The 23,818-nt window shown below is 41.0% G+C and overlaps 2 protein-coding genes across 3 annotated transcripts in view; both read left to right on the forward strand.

The window, feature by feature from the left end:
• trim36 (tripartite motif containing 36) overlaps positions 1–2,127 on the forward strand; it is a 27,050-nt gene extending 24,923 nt beyond the window's left edge. For both annotated transcript variants that reach the window (XM_073818718.1, XM_073818720.1), the window contains one exon: positions 420–2,127. In XM_073818718.1, coding sequence (XP_073674819.1) covers positions 420–771 — 352 coding nt within the window. In that variant the 3' untranslated portion in view covers positions 772–2,127. The remainder of the gene's footprint in view (positions 1–419) is intronic.
• Positions 2,128–5,484: 3,357 nt separating this feature from the next.
• Positions 5,485–23,357, forward strand: LOC141287451 (transmembrane protein 198-like). The gene is made up of 6 exons (XM_073819602.1): positions 5,485–5,811; positions 6,971–7,045; positions 8,784–9,028; positions 17,810–18,358; positions 19,472–19,605; positions 21,433–23,357. Exons 3-6 carry the CDS (start codon positions 8,893–8,895, stop codon positions 21,583–21,585), a joined length of 972 nt encoding a protein of 323 aa, XP_073675703.1. The 5' UTR covers positions 5,485–5,811; positions 6,971–7,045; positions 8,784–8,892; the 3' UTR covers positions 21,586–23,357.
• Positions 23,358–23,818: the final 461 nt, after the last annotated feature.

The raw sequence follows: 23,818 nt of genomic DNA on the forward strand, positions 1-23,818 counted from the left end.
TAAAGTCACACATTCCAGCTTCCTGCGTTTCTGTCGCTGCTTTAGAAGACGAATATAATCCAGCGTGACGGCAAAGTTGTCTCATCGGAAGACAGCATGTATATTGCAGACTGTATCGCTGTTATTGTTTTTAGCGTTGCCATAACAACTCGACGGCATTGCCATAGAAACCAACACACGTTCCGTGAAACGAAAGAGCGCTTATGGACACACAAATCGGATTTAAACAGTTGTGATACGACTGTGTGGACAGTCACTCATTCAAATCCAATTCTATCCAGATATGGACAAAATCGTATTTGGGCTGACAGTCTGAACGAGGCTTAAATAACTTAAAATGCATGAAACAGCATTGGACCCCCCTTTGAAAGTTCTCTGTGATATCTGCTGGTTGTAATGTCCTTCTGCTTCCGGTGCAGGTACGATCACGACAGCGGACACGACAGCGGCAGCGAGGACGCTTGTTTTGAGGTATCGCAGCCCTTCACGCTGGTCACGGTGGGCATGGGGCGTCTCTTCATCCCCAAAGCGTCCGTGGGCGCCGCCTCCGGAGATCAGGGCAGCCGTGTCCTGCCCATGCCGCAGAGGATCGGAGTGTGTCTGGACTACGACGCCGGACGGGTGTTTTTCTACGACGCGGACACCATGCGCTGCCTCTACGAGAGACAGGTGGACTGTTCGGGCACCATGTACCCTGCGTTCGGGCTCCTGGGCGGCGGAGCGGTTCATCTGGAGGAGTTCATCACGGCCAAGCGGCTGTCCTACATGTGAGGCGTCCGTCAGTTCCGTCAAGTTCCTCGTAGCGCTAGATCGTGGTGCGGGTCGCCGTCTGATATCCTGGTCCATCTGGAGTGCCTCTGTGCCTTGACGTCATCAGCCGATCGGGAGCTCCACACACCGGCACCTTAATACAGTCACCTAACGCAAACCTCACCACCTCACTTTCTGAAGAACGTGCACCGATACTGTTAATTACTTTTCATCGTTTACACGCCGTCAAGAACAAGAATGACGAGCGATTATGATTTGAACACAATAATTCACTACTGAACACGATTGTACACTTGTTTGTTTTTTGTTCTTGTAGCTGCACCTGCAAAATGTAGAAATATTTGAAAGTAAATAAAAAAAAAAAAACACATCAGTCTGTCCTAGAAGAGCATGTAGATATGAAAACATGCTGTAATCGAGTGAAACACACGTTTTATTGAAACACTTTTGAATGAAATGTAGCATTAAATCAAAGCGGTGCTGATCAAACGGAACCTGATTCCTACGAGACAGACCTGAACACCTTAAATGTACATATGCACTATTAACATCAAGGCGAACGTCTTGACTGGACTAACATGGCCTTATCGAGTAACCGCAGGCTCGCCGCTTTATTAACGACCGGCTAGAAGGGGATCCGACGGAGCGATTCTGCTGGCGCTATCTACCTCTGATCCGCAGTTTATTCTGTAGTTGCGCTGTAGTCTTCGATCGGAGGATAGAAACGTGACGTCGTCTTCGAGTCGGAGACGCCATTAGCTGTTATTCTGTGGATTACTGCGCTCTTTATCCTCGTCGGTAAGATCTCATACTAATCAAACATTTTAGAGGACGTGACCGCATAAAAGAAGACGCTTTAGACAATTAGATGGAGCTTTTACATGTTTGTGATCATTTTAAAGTGTGTTTATGTGTAAGATCAGCGGTGTGCCGTGGATGTGATTCTGATCTTTTACGAGTTCCACCGTTTCTGTTTGTTTTTTGCCCAACGATATGAATTGATTTTCACTTTATTTCCACATGCTCACCATCAGAGCGTTTATTATTGAATGGAGAAGTAATGCACTTGTTCACTTGTTTCAGGTGTGTGGTGTTTTGGGAGCCTGTAACCAAATGTTTAGCCGGTTTCTTGTAGGTGTTGAACAGGGTCTGTAATTGCTGCGGTTTGTAATGTGCGGTACTAATTGAAATCCTGCTGAAGTTCTTTAGCACTTTAAAGCATGTCTGAGCTTGATGCGGGTGAATGATGCTTTAACGGATGTAACGCTGTCTCTCTGTCACCTGCATCTGTGTGGTTTTATTTTTAATGTACTGTGTGAGTTTTTATAAAAAAATAAATAAATGAGTGTCGTTTTAGCCGTATCCGTCATGTTGTCTCCTTTCTCTCTCTCAAAGAACACAAATAGAAATACCTCGAGTGACCAACATATGTGACCCTGGACCAGTCATGAGTAGCAACGGTATATTTGTAGCAATAGCCAACTATACATTGGGTCAAAATTAAGGTTAGGGTTTTCCTTTATGCCAAAAATAATATATTTTCAGATATAACCAGATATTTTGTAAATTTCCTACCATAAATATCACAACTTAATTTTTAACTAGTAATATGCTAAGAACTTAATTTGGACAACTTTAAAGGCAATTTTCTCAATATTTTGATTTTGTTTGCAAGATTCCAGATTTTCAAATAGTTCCTAATATTGTCCTATCCTAACAAACCATACATTAGTGGAATACTGAACACTGACTGGTTTTGTGGTCCAGGGTCAGATATCATGCACATTTTAATGTGATTACTATGAATCTAACAGAGGCTGTTAAATTTTTTAAAACATAGTCCAGGTTTGAGTAGACACAAGTGCACATAAGATAATAATGAAAGATCCATTTTCAGAGGTGGACCGTAGTGAAATATTTTTACTCAAGTAAATTTAAAATGTATCCAAAGCATAATATTGTACCCTTTACTGCACTACATTTCATAAATAAAAGTTGTTTTTTGTACCTTTAATAATTAAGAACATTAAAAGTGTAGTACTTGAGTAAAAAAAGTACTATACTTTTAATGTAATTAAGTATTAAATCATATTTAATATGAAACGTATTGCAGTAAAAAGTACAATATTATGCTTTGGAATGTTGTAAAGTTTTCTAAAGAAAAACACTGATAGAGTAAGACACTTGAAATAATAAATACAGAGATGTGTGTGGAGTGTCTTTTACAATCAATGCACCACAGGAAGCCTTTCAGGTGTTTGTCAATCAAGAACTTTGAGCATCTGCTGGAGCTTCAGCACATCCTGATGGAGAAGAACAGTGCGAGATCCGACATGATGACTAGAGGAATCCTCCAACAAACCAGCGACTCCCTCAGATGTGTGCGGTATGAAAACATACACAAATACAGAGGACATATTCTGCTTGTACAGATACCATAAAATAAAAATACAGGTAATGGAGCTATGGACTGAGGCGGGACCGGCGGAGGGAGAAGCCATGGTGGAGGAAGGGTTGGCTCTTCCATGGGGCCGACCGACGGAGGTGGAGCCGGAGAGTCGATGGTCCTGGGCGACACAGAGGATCCGGAGGGCCAAGGCGGAACCAAAGGCTCTGGCGACCAAGGCGGAGATGGAGGTCCGGAGGTACACGGCGGAGCCGGAGCGACAGAGGACCGAGGCTGTGCCCGCGGGAGGGAGGAGGTCCACAGAGCCGGTAGGACGGAGCGACGAGGCGTAGCCGGAGGAGTAGAGTCCAGAGGCGAAGGTGGGGCGACGACCAACCAGGGCGGAGCCGGAGGGACGATGGAGCTGGTGGACCGACGGCCGACAGCGGAGACGAGGGAGCAGAGATCCGGGGTGGAGCCGCAGGGTCGGTGGGCCGAGGCGGAGTCCAGGACTCTGAGGCTGGAGGCGATGGTGAGGGATCCTCCAGCCCGGACCCCGATGGAGACTGGCAGACCCACGGCAACTCCTCTGCACCGAAGGTGGGTTGAAGGTGAGCCGGGGGACTGTCAGGAGACAGAGGTGGTGGGACTGGGGCAGTAGGGAGGGTGGGTGGGAAATTAGACAGTCCATACATGCCCTCCGTGGCCAGAACAGGGCAGACAGGAGGCTCTGGGAGGCCGGGCGGCACCAGCGGAGACTCTGGGAGTTAGGAGATGCATGATTAAACCTTGTTTGAGATGCATGATCTGTACTGTAGGGTTCGTGCTGGAACCGGATGACACCATACTAGCTGCTGGATCCTTGTAGTGGCGAAGTCTTCTGTCACAAGGACTGACTGAGACGAGCGGATCCATATGCAGCATTTAATATTTAATAAGGCAAACAAACACAACGGGGCAGGCAGAAATCGTAGTCAAACACAGGCAGAATGGTCGGGGCGGGCAGCGAGAATCAAACACGGGAGGGAGTCCAGGAACCAAAATACGGGAAAACAAACACGGGAAGAAACGCTCAGAAATGCAGACGGGGCAATACAAGACTTCGCGAAGAAGCTGTGTGTGAGAGTGGCTTAAATGCAGTCCTAGAAATGAGGTGCAGGTGTGAGCGGTAATCAGTGCAGTGAGAAACAAGGAGCAGGTGAATGCAGTGATTAGTGCAGTGGCTTGTGGGGAATGAAGTCCATGATGTGTAGTGCAAGAGTTTATGATGACAGGACGACTCAATTTGTGACAACTACACTTTTACCAGCAAAACCACATTTAATTTTCTTAAGGGATTTGTATTTGTTTACTTTATTTTTCTCTTTTCTTTAGTTTGTTTTATAGCTGTACTGCCTTAATGGTTTGCCATTTTCTACTTGTTAATAAAAAAAAATAAAAAAAATTCAGCTGAAACCCTGATCAAACTTAAATGATTTGCACCGAAGTCCTGATCTGAATCAAATGACTCGTGATCTGAAGTTCCGATCTGTATGAAAAGGTTTGAGAACCTGCTCCGAAGTGTCGATATAAATCAAATGATTCGCGAACCCCCTCCGAAGTCCCGATCTGAATTAAATGATTCTCGATCCGCAATTCCGATCTGAAGCAAAACATTCGCGAACCCACTCTGAAGTGTCGATCTAAATCAAATGATTCGCGATACCCGAATTGTAGTCCAGATCTTGAATCAAATGATTAGCGACCCGATTGGAGCACTTCCAAACAATTAAACATTTTGTGAGTGTGTCGAGGGACAGGTGAACCGAATCAATTGAGTGAGTCATTTACGCTGAAACTGCATAAAAGAGCTTTTCGAAACTCCGAAACAGGGAATCATTTTGCGACGCAATGGTTTAACAGATTCGGAGTTTCGAAAAGCTATTTTATACGCGTTTCAGCGTAAATGACTCACTCAATTGATTCGGTTCACCTGTCCCTCGTTTCGCGTCTTCAGCCATGTTTACACGACACTGTCAGTACTACTATGGCCTTTATTGTCGGGTATTTTAACCAGAAAGGTTAAGGTGTAATAATCTCTGTTTGGATGCAGTGATGAAGAAACTGACCTGAGTTGAAATGGACAGACCACCGCCGCCTTTTATGTCAGATTTGAACTGAGATTAAAGAGCACTTCATGATAGAGCAACAGTCCAGAGTTAACGGTCTCGAGTTAAAAACACATTTGAAAAACAGCGCGAGTCCGTAACCAGGGCAACGGTGACGTTGACGTTCAATCTCACGCTGAACTTGCTGCTAGTGTCACTTGAGCTCCACCAGACGCCGATTTAAGCTTCTCCGCTGTTTCTTCTGACATTGACTTGGTTTTATTCATCGTAAAGTTAAAGACCGCTGTGGAGTCCTACTGTATGTTCAAAACGACGTGTGTGGAAGTGTTTGTCCTGGTTAACGCGCACTAATCGGCTGAAGTGTCGCTGTCTCTGATCTGGGAGGAGAAAGTGGTTGATTCTGTGAGATCAGAACTAACTTTCAGCCACAGACAAACCCAACACAACAGACGAAGAAGCGACAGCTTTCTGTGAGGAAAACACGACAGAATACAGAAAGAAAACAGTGATCTGTTCATTTATTGATCGTTGATCAGATCTGCTTTGGTAAGTGTTTGTGATTTAGTTTTAAATGCTATTTTCAAAATGATGTGTGCATTTGACATGTTGAGGTACAAAACCGAGATCGATCGCTCTTGGAAGCATTAGACCAATGTGCTTTGATTCTGTAGTACATTAAGAAATGCCATGAAAACAAATGACACTGTAATCTGTGACTAAAACCCACGGTTTATTTATCACGAGCAGAAAAATTAGAATAAAAAAACTTCTGAATAAACACTGCAAAAAATGCCCTTCTTAGATTTTTTTTTGTCTTGTTTCCAGCCAAAATATCTAAAAATTCTCGAAGTGATTTTTTTGCTTAGAACAAGCAAAATAATCTGCCAATGGGGTAACGTTAAGTAAAAAAAATATTTCAAACAGAAGACAAGATTATTTTTCTTACCCCATTGGCAGATTATTTGGCTTGTTTCAATTCAAAACGCACTTCATTTTGACTTGTTTTTACTGGAAACAAGAAAATAATTTTATTTATCTAGATTCTAGAAAATGCTTCTTGATTTAAGAATTTGTAGATATTTTGGCTGGAAACAAAGACAACAAATCTAAGTAAGAAAATCATTTTTGCTGTGTTTATTCAGATGAGGAAATTAAAGCTCATGAAGGATAAGATTATGAAGTATATGATCTGAATTCTGACATTAATATGATTTCTCAGCGGACACACAGATTATTCTACACACTTCAAATCAAAGCGTTGTGAGGGTTATTCAAAGCTGATGAAATTCTCATAGAGAAATAACTGAGGGAGCAAGGTTCTTGTCATTAGTTTATCACTGGTTTTGTCTTTCGTTTTTGTTGCCACCTGATGGAACTCTCAACTCAACGAATGAGAAAGACAAACATTAGATGTGACCCTGGACCACAAAACCAGTCATAAGGGTCTTTTTTATTGTTAAGATTAATACATCATCTGAAAGCTGAATAAATAAAGGGAAAAAAGTTAAGATATATTTATGGTTGGAAATTTACTAAATATCCTCATGGAACATAATCTAATGATTTTTGGCATAAAAGAAAAATGGATAATTTTGACCCATACAATGTATTGTTGGCTATTGCTACAAATATATCTGAGCTACTGAAGACACAAATGTGAAACTGGAAGCATTCTGTTCATAGTTTAACACTTGTTCACTCACAGATTGACCATCAGCCACAAACCCTGCCTCAGGTTCGAGAACAGATGCCCTGATGAACTTTACTCCAGGACACATGGGTAAGTGGGTCCTCTTTGAGTTTCTAGCCATTATTCATAAATCCAGATATACTGCAGGTGTATATGATGATGATGATGAAGATTATAGATGTGACCCTGGAGCACAAAACCAGTCTTAAGTAGCACAGGTATATTTGTAGCAATACCTAAAAACACATTGTATGGGTCAAGATTATACATTTTTCTTTTATGCCAAAAATCATTAGGATATTAATAAAGATATTTTGTACATTTTCTACTGTAATATATCAAAACCTAACTTTTAATTAGTAATATGCATTGCTAAGAACTTCATTTGGACAACTTTAACAGTGATTTTCTTAGTATTTAGATTTTTTTGCAGCCTCAGATTGCAGATTTTCAATTGTTGTATTTCAGCCAAATATTGTCCTATCCTAACAAATCAATGGAAAGCTTTCAATTTCATTTTGTGGTCCAGGGTCACATGTGTGACTGCGACATGCTCTCGGGTCTCAGTTGCTGAACTCAGAGTCATCAGGACCGGATCTGAATGATCAGTGTTGAGGGTAACGCAAGTTCCTGTAGTTCTAGACCAAATGTCAACGTGTATTTTACTCATCTCACCTGCTCATAAACAGATTCAGTATTCCTCAAAATGAACAACAACAGTGAAATCAAACTCAGAATGTGACAGAAACCAGCAGTAATTAATAATTGTTCATAATTGAATTTAGTTTATTTCACTTTTGACAAAAATATAACAATTTTTACATTAAAACAAACAAACAAGCCCAGCTCAGATGAGAAAAAGGCCTTGTCCACACTAATGTTTTTTTTTTTTTTTTTAAATGCATCCTTTTTCTCTCCATTTTGGCCTTCCGTCCACACTGAGACATTTTTGTCAAGGAAAACACAAAACAGGGCTTATTAAAAACACTCTCTAAAGTGGATAAATTTAAAAACGTTTAGTCATGTGACACATATTGTACCGATAGCTATCTGTATTTACTTTCACACTGTTGCTACACAGATGTCAGTTTGTACTCTTCATATCACAGTCCTGCAAAGATGACAGAAAATGTACTCGTGATTGCTGTGTGTGGCAGAACATGAGGGCAGTTGTGTTTTAGATCAGACGTACAATCAGGAGTGAATGAGACCTGGACGCATCAGTGGATGGTGAGACATTTTCCTAAATAAAACGATCCTGACAGAAGAATTGCATGAAAACGTATGTCTGTTCCACTGTAACAGCTTTGATGAGCTTGAGGCTTTACGTGTGCGCAGTAAAGCTAATTCAACGTTTTCTGACGTTTCATTGTGGATGGGAAACTTTTGAAAAACGCTAGTGTGGACAGAGAGCATTGAAAGCGGCATTTTTGTTTTTAAAATGTAGACGTAGCCAAAGTTACACAAATGTAATGTAATGCATTACTTTACATAAAAAGTAACTTTAGTTGCTTGAAAGAGAGTAACGCAATATTATAATGCATTACTTTTCATGCAGTAACTTTCTTTAGCACTGTTTATGACCTTTACCTTAGTGGGTTAGGGTGGCATTTTTCAGGGTTAGCTGGTGATTTTAGGGCTGTAGCAGGGTTGCCAGGTTTTCGCAAACAAAACCTACCCAATTCCTACTCAAAACTTGCCCAATCGCATTTCGGAGGAGGTCCTTTGGGAAAAACCGCAATCTGGTGGGATTTCCCTGGTAATTTGTGATGAAAGTGGCGTCAGCTCTGTTGTTTAAAACAGCATGTTTTCTCTTTTTCTTTTCCAGGCTCTTTTGAACACATTTGGACAAATGTAAAGATTTGAAACACATCTGTTCTCTCTGCTCCTGCAAAAGCAGCTGTAAGTGAGGAAGCATCTGTCCGTTAGAGAGCGGCATGGCAAACGAGTCTCTATCCGCGACGGAGACCGCAAGAGTCGCCTGCGCTCAGGAGATCAGGAGAGAATATGAGCTGGTGCCGGCTGTTACCTGCTCACTCTGCTTCGCTCTGGGCCTCATTTACTGTTTCTGCGGTGAGTCTGAGACTAACACAGCTTGAGCCTCATGGACGGCGTCTGTGAAGTTAACCGTAGAGTACATGACCGCAAAAACCCACACGATGGCTGTTTTAGTACGGTTTAGTTGTTCACTTCTCACAAATTAAAAACTTAAAGGACTAGTTCACTTCCAGATCAAAAATTTACAGATAATTTTAAACATTAAAAAAAAAAAGTTTATCGAGGGATACATTTCAGGATTTCTCTCCATATAGTGGACTTCTATGGTGCCCGCGAGTTTGAACTTCCAAAATGCAGTTTAAATGCAGCTTCTAAACGGTCCCAGTCGAGGAAGAAGGGTCTTATGCACCGCTCACAGGCACCATAGCAGTCCACTATATGCAGGGTTGCCAGGTTTTCACAACAAAAAGTAGCCCAATCATGTTTTGAGGGGGTCCCCCCAGGGCTGTGCAATTAATTGAAATTCGGTTTCGATTTCTGCTTCAAACGATCACGAAAATGCAGTAAAGGAGATGAAACGATAATTGCGCCCCATCTGCCCCCTTTCCAGTGGTGTGCTTTCGCTCCATAAAAGCCTAATTTCACATGAAAATCAGGAAAATCATGTAACGTGACTTTCATAAAACGAGACGTGCTTGATTTATTAATGTTTTTTTGTTGGGTTTTTAAAAGCATGTAAGAAAACTTGCGCTGTTCTGTGTATGCGCTCAGAGACGGAGCAGAACACAAACATGTAACGTTATCTTTTAGCTCAAGGTGTCAGTTAGCTCACCCTTGTCAGTTCTGTCTGAAATGATCATAAACGGTTGAGAATGAGAATCCGTGTGTAACAGTATATTGGATCCGTGTGGTTAAAAGCGCCAACACATAATATTCCATCTGCCGTCTCTGTGCTTAATATTAATAAAACTTAAAAATACAAAGAGAAAAATCACTCACTGCTCTTGAATGAAGGACTTTTGTAGTTTTAATAAGAAACAAAGCATGTTTAATTCTTACAGTGATAATGCTGTTTTATTTTACATTCACATAATTACATTCAATTTCTGTAGTATTGTTAGACCATTTTAGACTTGCATATAAGTATTCAGTATTTAAAAAATGAATTAAAAAGCAGTTTTTTTATTTGTATCTTCTTTTTTTTTTTGCTGTATTGCTATCTTTAAATTAATGACTAATATATAAAGTCATAGTCATGTTAAATAACCATGATTACAGTATTGACCCAAATAATCGTGATTATGATATTTGCCAAAATCGAGCAGCTCTAGGTCCCCCTGTAAAAATCACGTTCCGAGAGGTAAAATACAGGTTTATTGGTGGGGTTCCCCTGGTAAAATTAGCATTCCAGGGGCTAAATAATACGTTATTAGGGTTGTTTCAATCCGCAGACATGAATAACAACCCGCGGCAACAGTGTTAAAGTAGCCCAATTCCACAGGAAAACCGCGGACCTGGCAACACTGACTATATGGAAAAAAAATGTTTTCCTCAAAAAACATAATTTCTATACAACTAAAGTAGAGCCCGACCGATTTATCGGCAGGCCCATATTATCGGCCGATATTAGGTATTTTCCAAACTATCGGTATCGGCATTTATAATGGTCGATAAATGAATATTTCAAAAATAAATACGGATGAAACAGCCTTCAACCATGTCATGAGTGTTGGTGTTGTACAGTTTGTCCACCAGAGGGCACTCTACACCGTCCCTGTTGGCAACACTCGTGTATAACGCGCCACACATCCTGCAACCCGCTGATCCGGCCAGAGTCGGGCAGAGAGAGCCAGTTATCCGCGAGTGAGATCATCGGTGAAGTGTGTTCATGGTAGGGTTGGGAATCGAAAATCGATTCAGATTCTGGAATCGGATACTTGTTATAAAATTAAAATTTCGATTCCTCTTATCGATCCCTGGGTGCAATTTTTCATCTAGTGATCTGCCAGGACCTTGTGTGGTAATGTAAACATCAGTCTACAAGATGGATCGCGCTAAGTGCTCAAAAGTGTGGCTACGCTTTGTAAAAACCGAAGACAAAGCTACCGCTGCACGCAAACTTCATCTTAGAGATCTTCAAGGGACGGGTGTTTTAGTCCCGCACCTGCCCGCTCCAGAAGGAATATATGTTATTTCGTCCCGCAAAAGCCCACATAAAAGTAACTTATACCCCCGCGGGAAGACAGGCATCTACTTCATCTCTTGGCTGCATGAAACAAACCCTCCCGCTAATGTAAAGGCAAAGATGACCAGAGTAATAGTAACGAACTCGCGAGCGCCTAATGTATTCATTCTTGTATATCGGAGACGTACATTAGGCACTCATAAGTCCGCTGTTGATTCACAAACTATTCATGATTTTGGGGCTCTGGTCCATAGTATTTTTGCGTGAAATTTCAAAACATTTGCATAGTTTTCAAAATGAATGTCCTGTGAGTGTTTTCTAATAAATGCTCACTCATAGAGGTGGATCTTGTGAGGGTCAGTGGTGTTTATGCACATATGAGCACCAGCATAAACAGATTTACAATGTATTTACTGTATTTTTCATTTATATGTTTATTTTATAATAAATACAAACAGTAGATATTCAGTCATTTTAGAAAGAGTACTCTGTAGTTGTAAAGAATGTCTAAATTAAATAATTTAGGAGATTTAAGTCTGTATATGTATATACATGTTAAAAAGTTTTTAAATTCAAAAGTATAGCTTTGATTTAAAGTTTGTTTGAATATTTTTTATAACATGCAGGAGACAAATGAAAAGGCAAAACAAATGTTTTGGTTAATAAAAAGGTTCAAAAATAAACACCTTTAGAGGAAATGTCAGGCATAGGGGGGCCTTGCGAAATCGACCCGAGAAGGAGTGGGCCCCTGGTATTAAAAAAGGTTAAGAACCCCTGTAATAAAATAATATGTTGCAAGCAAGCACTGAAAATAAACATGTTTGGTATATTAATGTTAATGTTGTTGATAATGATATGTAAATATTAATGGTTTAAAAAGTGCAGGTATAGGGATAAGCAAGCTGACACTGTTAAAACATAATTTGTCTCCAGTCCTATTCAAAGTTATATTTATGAAGCTTACCAAGTCTTTTAAAACTGGTAACTTTGATTTGGTTGTTGTTGTTTTTGTTCAAAGGACTTTACGTTTCTTATCTTAAGTTTGTATTTTTATACATTTTATTTATCAGAACTTTAATATATTTTGATGTTCCTCTGTTCTGTTGTGACAATAAAAGAAACAAGTTTCTTTTTAAAATGCATTATCATATTATGTTAGTTAAAACTCATAAATAACTACAAATAACTAATGTTAGGGAAATCTGTTAATGTTTTGTTGCGCGTTTCTGAAATAAAAAAAAATGAAAATAAAAAATAAATATCGGCTAATATATCGGAATATAGGATTTTAAAACCGACAAACATTTGTATCGGTATCGGCCTTCAAAATCCTTTATCGGTCGGGCTCTAAACTGAAGAAAGTAAGACAAACATCTTGCATGACAAGGGCGTGAGTAAATGATCTGTCAATTTTTGTTCAGTGTAACTTTTCTTTTGAAATGTTTTGACCTTGATGTCTGTGGTTTTTGGGTGTATAATACACTGCTTCCTTTTGAGGGCAGAGGACAAACAGGGCTGCAACTAATCCATTAATCTGTTGATATTTGAGTTTTTTGTACTTGATTAAGAAAGCTACCCAGATCCTGCCCAGTGTTGTCTTTTAAGCAGTGTGCAAATGAAAGTCTATGAAGTTAAACACAGTGAATATATCTGTGTACCGCATATGTATGTGTGTAAAGGATTAATGCTAACCAATTCACAAGTATTTAACCGTTTTATGCTTTCTAGGGTTGCGACATGAACTGGAGCTCATACAGTAGCATGTTTTCAGCTGTTAGGATAGTTTTCAGAATAACGGTTACGCAAGGAAACGGAGAACAATAAGACCGTGTGTAAAATGTAGTGCTATTTAAAACATGATTAAAGCCTATTATGAAAACTCAGCTCCTCCTGAATGCTGTCGGACTGAACAAACACATTTTGGACCAGCCTTAAACCTGTGTGTTGGTCCTCTAAGTTTAGCTCTATTGTTAGTCAGGAAGGACATCCAGAAATATCTGACTGTACACAATCCAGACTGACTTACCTGCTGCGCTTCTGTAAAACCTCTTCCTGTTTTCTGCTGAGCGACAGAATGAACAGCTGACCCGTGTTGCTCTGGATGCTCTCACTGGAAGATAACCGTTTACAGAATTTCAGTGCCTGCGTTTACACTGCAGGAAAATCTGGCCCAAATCTGTTTTTTTTTTTTTGGCTCATGTGACTCTGAGATTGTTTAGTTTAATGACAGAGTGAACAGCACAAACCACATGGAATCTGATCTTTTCCATTCTGATTGGGCTTTGTTCAGACTGTCAGTCCAAATTTGATTTCTGTGCAAATCTGTTAGGGATCTGATCATATTTATCAAGTGTAAGCGGCAAAAAAATCTAATGAAATCTATTTGAAGCTACACTCATATGTGGCTTGAAATCCTACTCTCATGTCTGGAAATCTGTTTCAGTCTGACCATAATATAAACAAATCGGACATTATTTGTAGAAAACAAGGGGTTAGTTCACCCAAAAATGAAAATGATCCCATTATTTACTCGCCCTCCAGGCATCCTAGGTGTATATGACTTCCTCCTTTTAGACAAATCCAATCAGAGTTATATTAAAAATTATCCTGGCATTTACAAGCTTTAGAATGACATAGATGGGTGTTTCTCTCCATCAGTCCAAAACAAGTCCAATAAAGTGCATCCATCCATAATAAAAAGTGTCTCACACGGCTCCAGGGGGTAGAGATGCGCGGATGGGCTCAATCGTCACCCGAATCCGCAGCTTCAAATAAATTATCCGCCCGCCACCCACCCGCACCTATATTTTTCTCTGATTTAGATAACCGCACCCGACCCGCACCCGATCGTCATATTACACTTATTGTAATTCTTAGTTTTGCATGATGATATGATAAATTGATGGTTCATGTTAACAGCAGATTGATTCAGCTGATCTGCAAATCGCTGCACACTTATAGGCCTACGTTTATCACTCATGATTTTAAGCCAAATCCATGCAGAAAAGAATAACATTAACTGACATCTGGATGCGACTCTCCGCAATCTCTGACGAAATCGGTCGGGTTTTCTCTCTAGAGCCGCTCTGAACTTAGTATTTGAACGCATGCTTGGACTGAAGTTTACAGGGGTTCACCAGTTTAAGAAAGGTCTGAGCGTAAAAATCTGCTTCTTTTCATTTTTAAGGTATTGTTTTCATTATAATCTACTGATTCAAATAAGTAATCAATAATAATTATAGCCTACCACTGCGCGCCTAGCCTGACATGCTTTCGCGTAAGAATGAACAGGCAGCATGGACGCATCAGGCAAAATCGTCAAATATATTTCAAAAGAAGCCGGCGCCACGGTCCTGACCACATCACTGTCTTTACTGGGTGTTTTTAGGGAATATTTCAATTTATTAACATGCGACTGAATTAGCTATTCATGTGTTGGACTGTCATGATTTTGGCTAATGCAGGACACTTCTGAATGATGCGCATCAGAGACGTGGGTAAACGCAAAGCGACCAATGCACTACACCGCTGCATTACCGTGCTCAATAGCATTAGCACAGGCATAACTCCCTTCAAACTTTATATGGAATGTCAACGTTTCTGTCACCAAAAACTTAGAACAGGCAAACACACACACGCACACAAATGAAATCGTCTCTGCCTGATGAAAAACATATTTAAAACACGTTCAAGTTTTAGAAAATGTAGTTAATATTTGCATCATTATTGATTTATCTCATCCACCCGCGACCCACCCGCAAATAATCAGAATGCATTTTTTTATTACCCGACCCACCCGACCCGCGGATTATCCGCAGCGCCCGCGGATATAACCGCCATCCGCGCATCACTACCAGGGGGTGAATAAAGGCCTCTTGTAGCAAATCGATGCGTTTGTGTAAGAATTATATCCATATTTAAAGGGGTCATCGGATGCCCATTTTCCACAAGTTCATATGATCTTTAGAGTCTTAATGAAAAGTGTATAATGTACTTTGATTAAAAATTCTCAATAAAAGTGTTTTCTGTAATAAAACACCCTTTTACCTTGTCAAAATCAGCTCTGCAAAAACTCAACTTATTCTGTTGCATGGCCCCTTTAAATGCAAATGAGCTCTGCTCGCCCCGCCCCTGGGATTATGAGCTGCAATGTTGACTTTAGCCACGTTTAGCAGCGAAGCTTGCCAACAAGCACATTATTAAGAAAGGCCAATTGCAAAGATGCATAAAAAACCCTTATCCTCACTTCTGCTGTGGGTGAAGCTGCATCAGGAACGATTCGCACGAACATAGACGCATATGTAGATCGGGATCAGCGCTTTATTTTCAAAACGAAAGTAACGTTAATCCTCTGTGTCTTCAGCGGCTCAGATGTCGGGAGTAAATGACGACTGCTGTGTTCATTATTACATCCAACAACAGAACACCTCAATCGCTCAATTAGAGACATTCTTGTCTTCCTCTGCTCCTGAGTCTCACAATGGCAATCAGAGTCGGACTGTTTCAGCTCAGTGAGGGCGGGGCTAAGGTAAGGCGCTCATGTCAATCAACTATCGTGGGAGGGGCCTCTGTCGGTGAGCTGAGAATGACCTGATTTTCAAAAAAGGGATATTACTTTTAAAGATTAAAAAAATACCACTGGGTGTATGTTTATCATTGTAGGGTGGTTGTATACACAAACTGACAGCACACATTAATGTTTAGACAATATGTAAAAGTGAGTTTTGCATCCGCTGACCTCTAAAACATAATCACTTTAATCTAGCTTGCGCCAACTGTTGTACATGAAGCAGCGGACAGATGATGTAGGACATTGGTGTTCTGCATGCGCCTGTGAGTCTCGTGAAAACCAACGTTTGTTTACAGGAGCAAAGGAAGCAAAGTTTCCTTACTTTAGCAAAGAAAAAAAAACAGTCTCCTCTTGGCTTATATCAAAATCCTCTGACATTTTTCTTTACAAATCCTCCTTTTGTACTTCTAATTTGTGACAGTTGTTTTGGTCTCTCCACTGCGCGTTTGTGTTCGTCGCTTCTCACAGACGCATGCACAACACCGACATCAACGTCCTACGTCATCCGCCCAGATTAAAGTGATTATTATGTTTTAAAGGTCCCATATTGTACACATTTCTGGAGGTTTATTTTAGTTGTTGATGTCCTTAAGAATATATATTTGTGGTATAAGTGCCAAAATCCATCTCAATATATTTTTACATCTCCTTTTTTAGGAGCTCTGTCAAGAACAGGTCGATTTTGGCCCATCTAATTAGTATTCATGAGCCTCTCTTCTGATTGGCCTGTTGTTTTCTGAGTGACGTACAGCCAGGCCAATCACAGGTGACTACGGTCATGTATGCTGTAAGCGAGCTCAGAGCAATAGAGAGAGCCTAGCCTGCTGATACTCAACAGGATATTTCAGAATGATCATTAATGTTTTTTTCTTTTTCAAACACTGAATGCAGTAAGCTACAGAACTGTTGCTTCAGTAAAGCCCCTTTCACAATGCGCACTGATTCTGGAAAGTTACGGGAACGAGCGCTGTGTGAACAAAAGCCAGAACCATAAAGGCAGTGTTGTAGTGATGATGCACGTTATCATGCGACTCTTCACGACGAAAAAATACGTGCAAAGTGGAATGAAGCGGCGATCGGGCAGAGCCAGCTCCTCACTATCAGCGCTGAAGCACAGTTTGTTCAGGTTAGTTTCAGTTTAGTGAAACGTACGCGTCGCATTACATCTCACATCCAAACGTCACATGTCTTTATGGGTTGTGTGTAAAGCACGCACAGATTCCGGAAAACAACTGTGAATGAACCAAATTAAACAACTCCGGATCAAATCATGGGACACATTATCCGTGTATTTACCGGAATGGCTGTGTGAAAGATGCTGAAGTTGACGTGCCACTGGTCTCTTATATTCACGTTGTTCTGAAGCCTGTGCAATGATGTAGTTTCGACATCTATCGACTGAACAGGGTTTTCTAGATTAGTTTCCGTGTTGTTGTTGCTTATCAATGTTATGGACGTGATGTTGTCTGGGTTTGACAAAAGGAGGGTGGGACGGTGGTTGGTGACTGAAGGCGGTGACTGAGTAGATCGGACGTCACATCGTTACGGAAGTCACAGCGCCTCGTGAAAATGAACAGCTACTTTAAGCAGGCTGTGTGCAGTTTACTGTGGATTGACTGTTTTGAAACTTATATGGTAGTTACATAGCCCCTAGACCTCAGTTATCATGAAAAAAGCCAGGAAATTTCGATTTTGACAATATGGGACCTTTAAATATGGATATAATTCTTACACAAACACATCGACTCCTTTATTCACCCCCCAGAGCCGTGTGAGGCACTTATTATGAATGGATGCACTTTATTGGATTTTCTTTGGACTGATGAAGAGAAATGCTGTTCTAAAGCTTGGAAATGCCAGGATAATTTTTACTGTAACTCTGATTGAATTTGTCTGAAAGAAGGAAGTCATATACATCTAGAATGCCTGGAGGGTGAGTAAATAATGGTCCAATTTTCATTTTTGGGCAACCGCTTTAACAGCGGTGAGTAATAGTTGGAGTTAGATACGTAAGCAGACGTGTAGTGAAGGTAATCGTGTGATGAATGTGAAGTGGAATCATGGTTTGTAACTGTGGTCATGCTCTCGTCCTGCACTTCAGGTTACCGCTGTTTTAAAACGGTGCTGTTTCTGTCGGGGCTGGCGTTCGGCAGCGGCGTCGGACACCTGTTGTGCGCGCAGGAGCGTCTGCTGGACGGCCGGACGCGGGCGGGCATCTCTCTGGGCGTGGGTCTGCTGGCGGGGCTGGTGGCAGTGCTGGTGCGCAGCGTCGGGCTCTTCCTCACCGGCCTTCAGCTGGGAACGCTGCTCTCCGTGGCCGCCCTGCTGCTGCTGGGCCAGTATTACCCCGTGCTCAGCCCCCCGTGGGCTCCCGTGGGCGCGGTCGTAGGAACCGCCGTCGTCTTCGCCGTGGCCGCTCTGTGCCGGAGGAAGGCCGTGACGGTGGCCTCTACGGCGGCGGTGGGAGCGGCGGTGGTCGCGGCGTGTGTGGATTACTGGGTGGAGACGCCGGTGTTGGCGCTGCGGGCGTATGAGGGTCTGCGGAGGCGGCAGGGCTTGTGCTGGTACAGCTGGGCGGTGATTGCCATTTGGCCTGTACTCGCAGCACTGGGAGCGCTGGTCCAATGCAGCATCACAGCGCATGCTGACGGTAGGACATCACCGCAAACCACACGCAGACCAGCATACATCTAGAATCAGAGAGAAAACACCTCATTTCAGCTTTCACTTGTACTGCCATCTATATGTGTTCTCAACAGCTTTCCAGAATATATACATAACTAGATCTGGGTAGTAACGGTCACATGTAATCTGCATTATGTAATCAGATTAAAAAAATTAAGTACTTGTAATTAAGTGTAAGTACATTTTAAAATATTCATTATCAGACTACAGTTACTTTTTTATTAATTACACAATTACATCTGTGACCCTGGAGCACAAAACCAGTTTTAAGTAGCACGGGTATGTTTGTATACGGGTATATATATACATTGTATGGGTCAAAATTATAGATTTTTCTTTTATGCCAAAAATCATCATCGTGAATATTAAGATTAAGATATTTCCTACCATAAATATATCTTTTGATTAGTAATATGCATTGCTAAGAACTTCATTTGGACAACTTTAAATGATATTTTTTCAATATTATGATTTTTTTGCACCCTCAGATTCCAGATTTTCAAATAGTTGTATCTCTACTAAATATTGTCCTATCCTACCAAACCTTATTTATTCAGCTTTCATATGATTCATCATCAATTCGTTTAAAAAAAAAAAGACCCTTATGACTGGTTTTGTGGTTAACACATATTAATGACAAAATAACAGTAAATTATTCATCATTTATTGATTCTTTCTAAATCCTCTTTTTTTATCTTTTAAATTTTCCTTTCTAAAATAGTCTATATATACACTCAGAAAGTCCAGTTTTGTGGATGTTCACCCATAGACTAGTCATTATTCAGGTGGCGACACAGCATTTGATCAATGGATTTACAAATTCATTTCAGGTTTAAGAAGTGTTTCAGCACTGCATCAACTACTGATCAACACATTGATTTAATTTGTTTGAAATTTATTTTCAAAGCTGCTAAGTGTTCCATTTGATTTTTTCTTTGTTTTCTTTACTTGGTCTTGAAAAGATCTTATGAAGGTTAGATTTAACCGTGGATTGGAGTAGTTGTTGAAGGGAAGACATTGTATGGTTGACCTGATTCCTGATCGAGGATTGAGGTGTTGATTGGTGTCTGTGTGTCAGAGTCTGTGACGAATGAACAGAAGCAGCTGGATCTGAGGAGGATCAGACAGACGCGTGACCGCAGACGAATGGAGGGAACGTACCGCCGCAGACCGCAGACTCTCCAGCGCTACACGGGAGACGTGCTGGCCCCGGTACGGCCCCGTTACACCCGTTACACCCGTTACACCCGTTACACCCGTTACACCCGTTACACGTCTCTACAGTGCGAACATTTCACTCGCATTTGAGACTGAAAATTACTACGTGCAAGTATGGAAAATATATTTAGGAGCAGCAGTGCAACTGACCCCATCAGCATCTTTGTGTTTGCGCTCAGGGGAGCTTCAAAGGCTTCTTCGTGTTTTTGCAGCATTGAGTAATGATTTTAAGGGAGTTTGTAAATGAGATATTGATTTAATACAACAGTTAAATAAACAAGAAGTTAAAGGAACTGTATGTAAGAAATTTATGTCAGTTAATCATAAAATGGCCCTGAAATGTCACTAGACATTAAGAAATCATGTTCATTTCAAATACTTATATCACTGACAACAGTGGTCCGGCCAGGATATTGTCATTTAAAAGTGAGAGTTGCAGCCCACAACTGATGTTATTGTTGTCATTTTGTGTTTTGGTCTGAGGCTCCACCCTCCAGCTGTCTACCAATCACGAAATCAGTAGAGTTTCTTGATCCGGGTTGCCAGCTCTGTTACAGCTGCGGCTATACGAGCGTGTCGGATAAAACATGTATAACGTTACGAAACGTAAAAGACCTCATTATGAATCCGAAATACGTCGTGACAAAGTCCGAAATAAAACAAGGATTTGTATAGGAGATGCTTTTGAAAGACGGAGACGGCTGAAAACGGAGAAGAATTTGAAGACAGACGCCATCGTTGGTAGTTTTCTCCTGGACAGGTTAGATTCATCTATGTTTGGCTAACTTTGCTTCCGTACACAGTGGATTTCCCGCGGTCGGCCGTGCTAAATGCGTTCATAAAAAGCTTTATATCGCACCACTAGCAGGGTATGAAAACAATCTGTTCCGACTGAACTGTGGTATTACAGTACATCTTTACGAAATATTTGGCTAATCGCCATCTGTAAATTTCTGCGATACATAATTACTTCGCAAAACATCTCTCGTGAAGCATAAGCATAATTAACAGAAGAAAAACAAATTACTGTGTAGGACTCATCACTTGCCGTTGGAAGCTCCTTAGCAGCCTACTCCTGCAGCTTAGCTGGCAACCTCGAGTCAGGGGGGGAGCGGGAGGGAATACATCGTTCTACAGTATTTTGAAAGTGATTGCAGTACCAGTTTTGGCCACAATCCTACATACGGTTCCTTTAATATTAAGAGACTTACATTGTCTGACTATAACACTATTGCCTGATTTTGCTCTGTTTCGTCGTCAAAAGTAGTCTGAAACAAGTCACAACTGAGCCGCTGCGCATCTCCACTCAAACACAGCGCTGTTTGGTTTATGAATGAACATGTGTTTTTAAAGAATCTAGTGAAAGGATTCAATTTGCCATTCATAAAGACAGTCACTGGCTATATTCCTGAATGAACCATCTGTTGGAACTAATGAAATAAATGAATGATTCAGTGATTAAATTAGTGTTTTGCTGCCACCTGCTGGCAGATCTTTAGTTATTTAAAACTGTAATATTTCTGTATTCAAAATGTCATATTTAAAATATTAATCTCAACATGAATTTATGAATTTGATTGCACTCATGCCACCTCTGAGCCTCATTAAACATAGGAAAAGGTAAAAACTAATTCCCCTGTAAAACACTTTAAGGAGTCAAATATTGTAATGGGAAGGCTAATTATCTGATTTTTAAAAATTTTGACTGTGCTCCTAACAAGGAAAGTAAGCGTAGAGCCCTGTCAATGCTCATCTAATCACTAAACGGCACGTGACCGTAGGTTGTATATGAGTCTCTGATCTCTGTCTGTCTTTCTCCAGAGTTATCTGGCCAGTTTGCGAGAGCGGCAGACCAACACTGGCTCATCTCTGTGGAGCTTGACCTCCGTTCATCACACCGTGATCGACTTTGATTCTGAGACGGGATCGCTGGTGCCTCTCACCACTTCAGCCTCGGCTCTTCTCAGACTGTGAAGCAGGATGTGATCTTAAAGGAAGGATGTCACTGATTTCAGGTTCCAGTCTCCTGCATGGAAATGCACACAAACAGACAGAAAGGCCTCTTGGCTCCAATGGGACTCAACTGAGACCGTACTAAAATACTGTTTTCCATTCAGTTTATTCCTTGAATTTTCTTTACTTGGTCTGGAAAGGGTCTTTAAAAGTTTAAAATCGACCTCCATAAAACACACAGACAACATTTTATAATTGAAAATAAAATTGATGAGTGAGAATTTTTATTGGTCCGATACATATATTTGTAGCTCATGTCAGCAGCGGAGAGGATGCGTGTTAGATTTCAGCTTCATGGATGAAGCGGTTGTGAAGTTGTGGGGTTTTATTGTTGTGCATTAGACACCCGATTGCCTTTATCAGGACGGATTGTAGAAGAAATACGGCAGATTAGCCTTGGAGAAGTTTGAACAGTAAAGCTTTGAAACCATCCAGGCATCCATGGAAAAATCGAAAAGATTCTGAAAATGATTGATGAAGATTCATTTGCACATGCCTGAGGGTTGGATTTGATGAAATAGAGCATGTAAATGTCCATTAATGTGTGTGAATGTGCTGGAATGTCATGGTGTTCCCTACTGAGGGCACTAAAGCAGCCTCATGTGCCCTAACTGTACTCTACTGATTGTAGGGCTGTAACGTCCCAGTCGATTAGTCGATTAATTGGTCGATACGGTCTGGTTCGACCAAAATTCTGATTGGTCGATTTTTTGCCGCGCTCATTTCATCAGTTTGGCCGTGCTTATTTCATCAGGTGGAAAGCACTAATTGCTAATGGGGGTGTTTTCAGAGCACCCCTGTTTCACAGGGAACAGTCTGTTTTCAGAACACCCCCATTGTTTTCACTTTTTTGGATTAGCCCAACCCACTGGAGAAGAGAGACAGATAAGTAGGCTTTTGGGGCCGTTCACATGTAGCGTCTTTTGCGCGATCAAGTTCGTTATTTCAAATGTAGATGCGCGTCTTGCGCGCGCATAATGGAAGCGACTTGGTCGCGACGCGCACGCGGTGCGACGCGCTCGTTTTTTCCGCTTCATCAGCTTCCTCACGTTTTTCCGTTACATTGAAACCTCAGCAGAAACAGCTCATCATTGTGGTCCAAGGATTTTCTGAACTTTATGATTTGTCAAGCCTCCATTATTTTGACGCAAATAGAAGCAACAATGCATGAGACGCATATAGGCTTGGAGCTAGAGCGCAGCTGATGGTTGCTTAGAAACGGCAGACGCTTCCGGAGAGCAAGCGCCCGAGCGCTTTGTTGACATTAGGAAGAAAGCATCGACATGTGAACGGCCCCTCATCCAAACGGAAAATAATATCACGGAAGGAATTGTTAAGTCTATTCGTGTCTCAGCCGCGTAGCTGAGCTCTAATGTTCAGCCTCGCTCTGTGCGAGCTGCGCAGAGCGGCTGAAATGATAGTGTCTGACAGTTATACTTATAACATATGACTAAAATAATTTTCTAAATTATGTTGCACATTCCTCAAAAGTTCTTGTGATATCACTAGTTGACAACATAGTACTGTTTTCAGAAATCACAGGCTATGATATTGCGCAGGTGCACGTGATGCACCGCTGTCAGAGACGACAGACTCGCGTGTCAGACTCATTTCAGTGCAAAATAATTAGGTAAAAAACGATTAAATATACTGCAAAAAGTTTTTTATGTTTATTTATAATAAATTTAGGCAGACAACAAGGCTACCAAGTACTGAGTACAGTAGGTATCTAATTAATGTAATGTACGTTTTTTTCCCTCCACAACGTCATTTTTAGTCGACTTTTAGTCGAAAGTTTCTGGACTTCAGTCGACCAAGATTTTCTTTGGTTGATTACAGCCCTAACTGATTGTAGATGTAAGGCATCTTTGGTGTCCATTGAAGTCATTGATTATCTCTGTAATGACAGACAGCTGTTGTTGTTTTGTGTTCTGGATATATATATATATATATCTCCTTGGCTTATTGTTTTGACACTATGCAGCTTATGTTCATTGTACAGAAAGGGCACGTAATGCATTATCATCCTTTAGCGATGGTGGAAAATGTCATGAGGATTTGCACTTTTAAATGTCTTTAAATGTGAAATAGACGTATGCAAAAATGATCTTATTTCCTCCAATTAATAGATCTATTAGTCATCCGTGTTAGTATAAAGACACTATAACTTACAACATCGACTAGTTTAGGTCCT

This window comes from Garra rufa, chromosome 15 (assembly GCF_049309525.1).
Source record: "Garra rufa chromosome 15, GarRuf1.0, whole genome shotgun sequence".
Classification (NCBI taxonomy): Eukaryota; Metazoa; Chordata; class Actinopteri; order Cypriniformes; family Cyprinidae; genus Garra; species Garra rufa.

Coding starts and splice junctions, on each gene's coding strand:
- LOC141287451 (XM_073819602.1), top strand. CDS start 8,893: ATGGCAAACGAGTCTCTATCCGCGACGGAGACCGCAAGAGTCGCCTGC. Junction 9,029..17,809: donor CCTCATTTACTGTTTCTGCG/GTGAGTCTGAGA, acceptor CCTGCACTTCAG/GTTACCGCTGTTTTAAAACG. Junction 19,606..21,432: donor CGGGAGACGTGCTGGCCCCG/GTACGGCCCCGT, acceptor GTCTTTCTCCAG/AGTTATCTGGCCAGTTTGCG.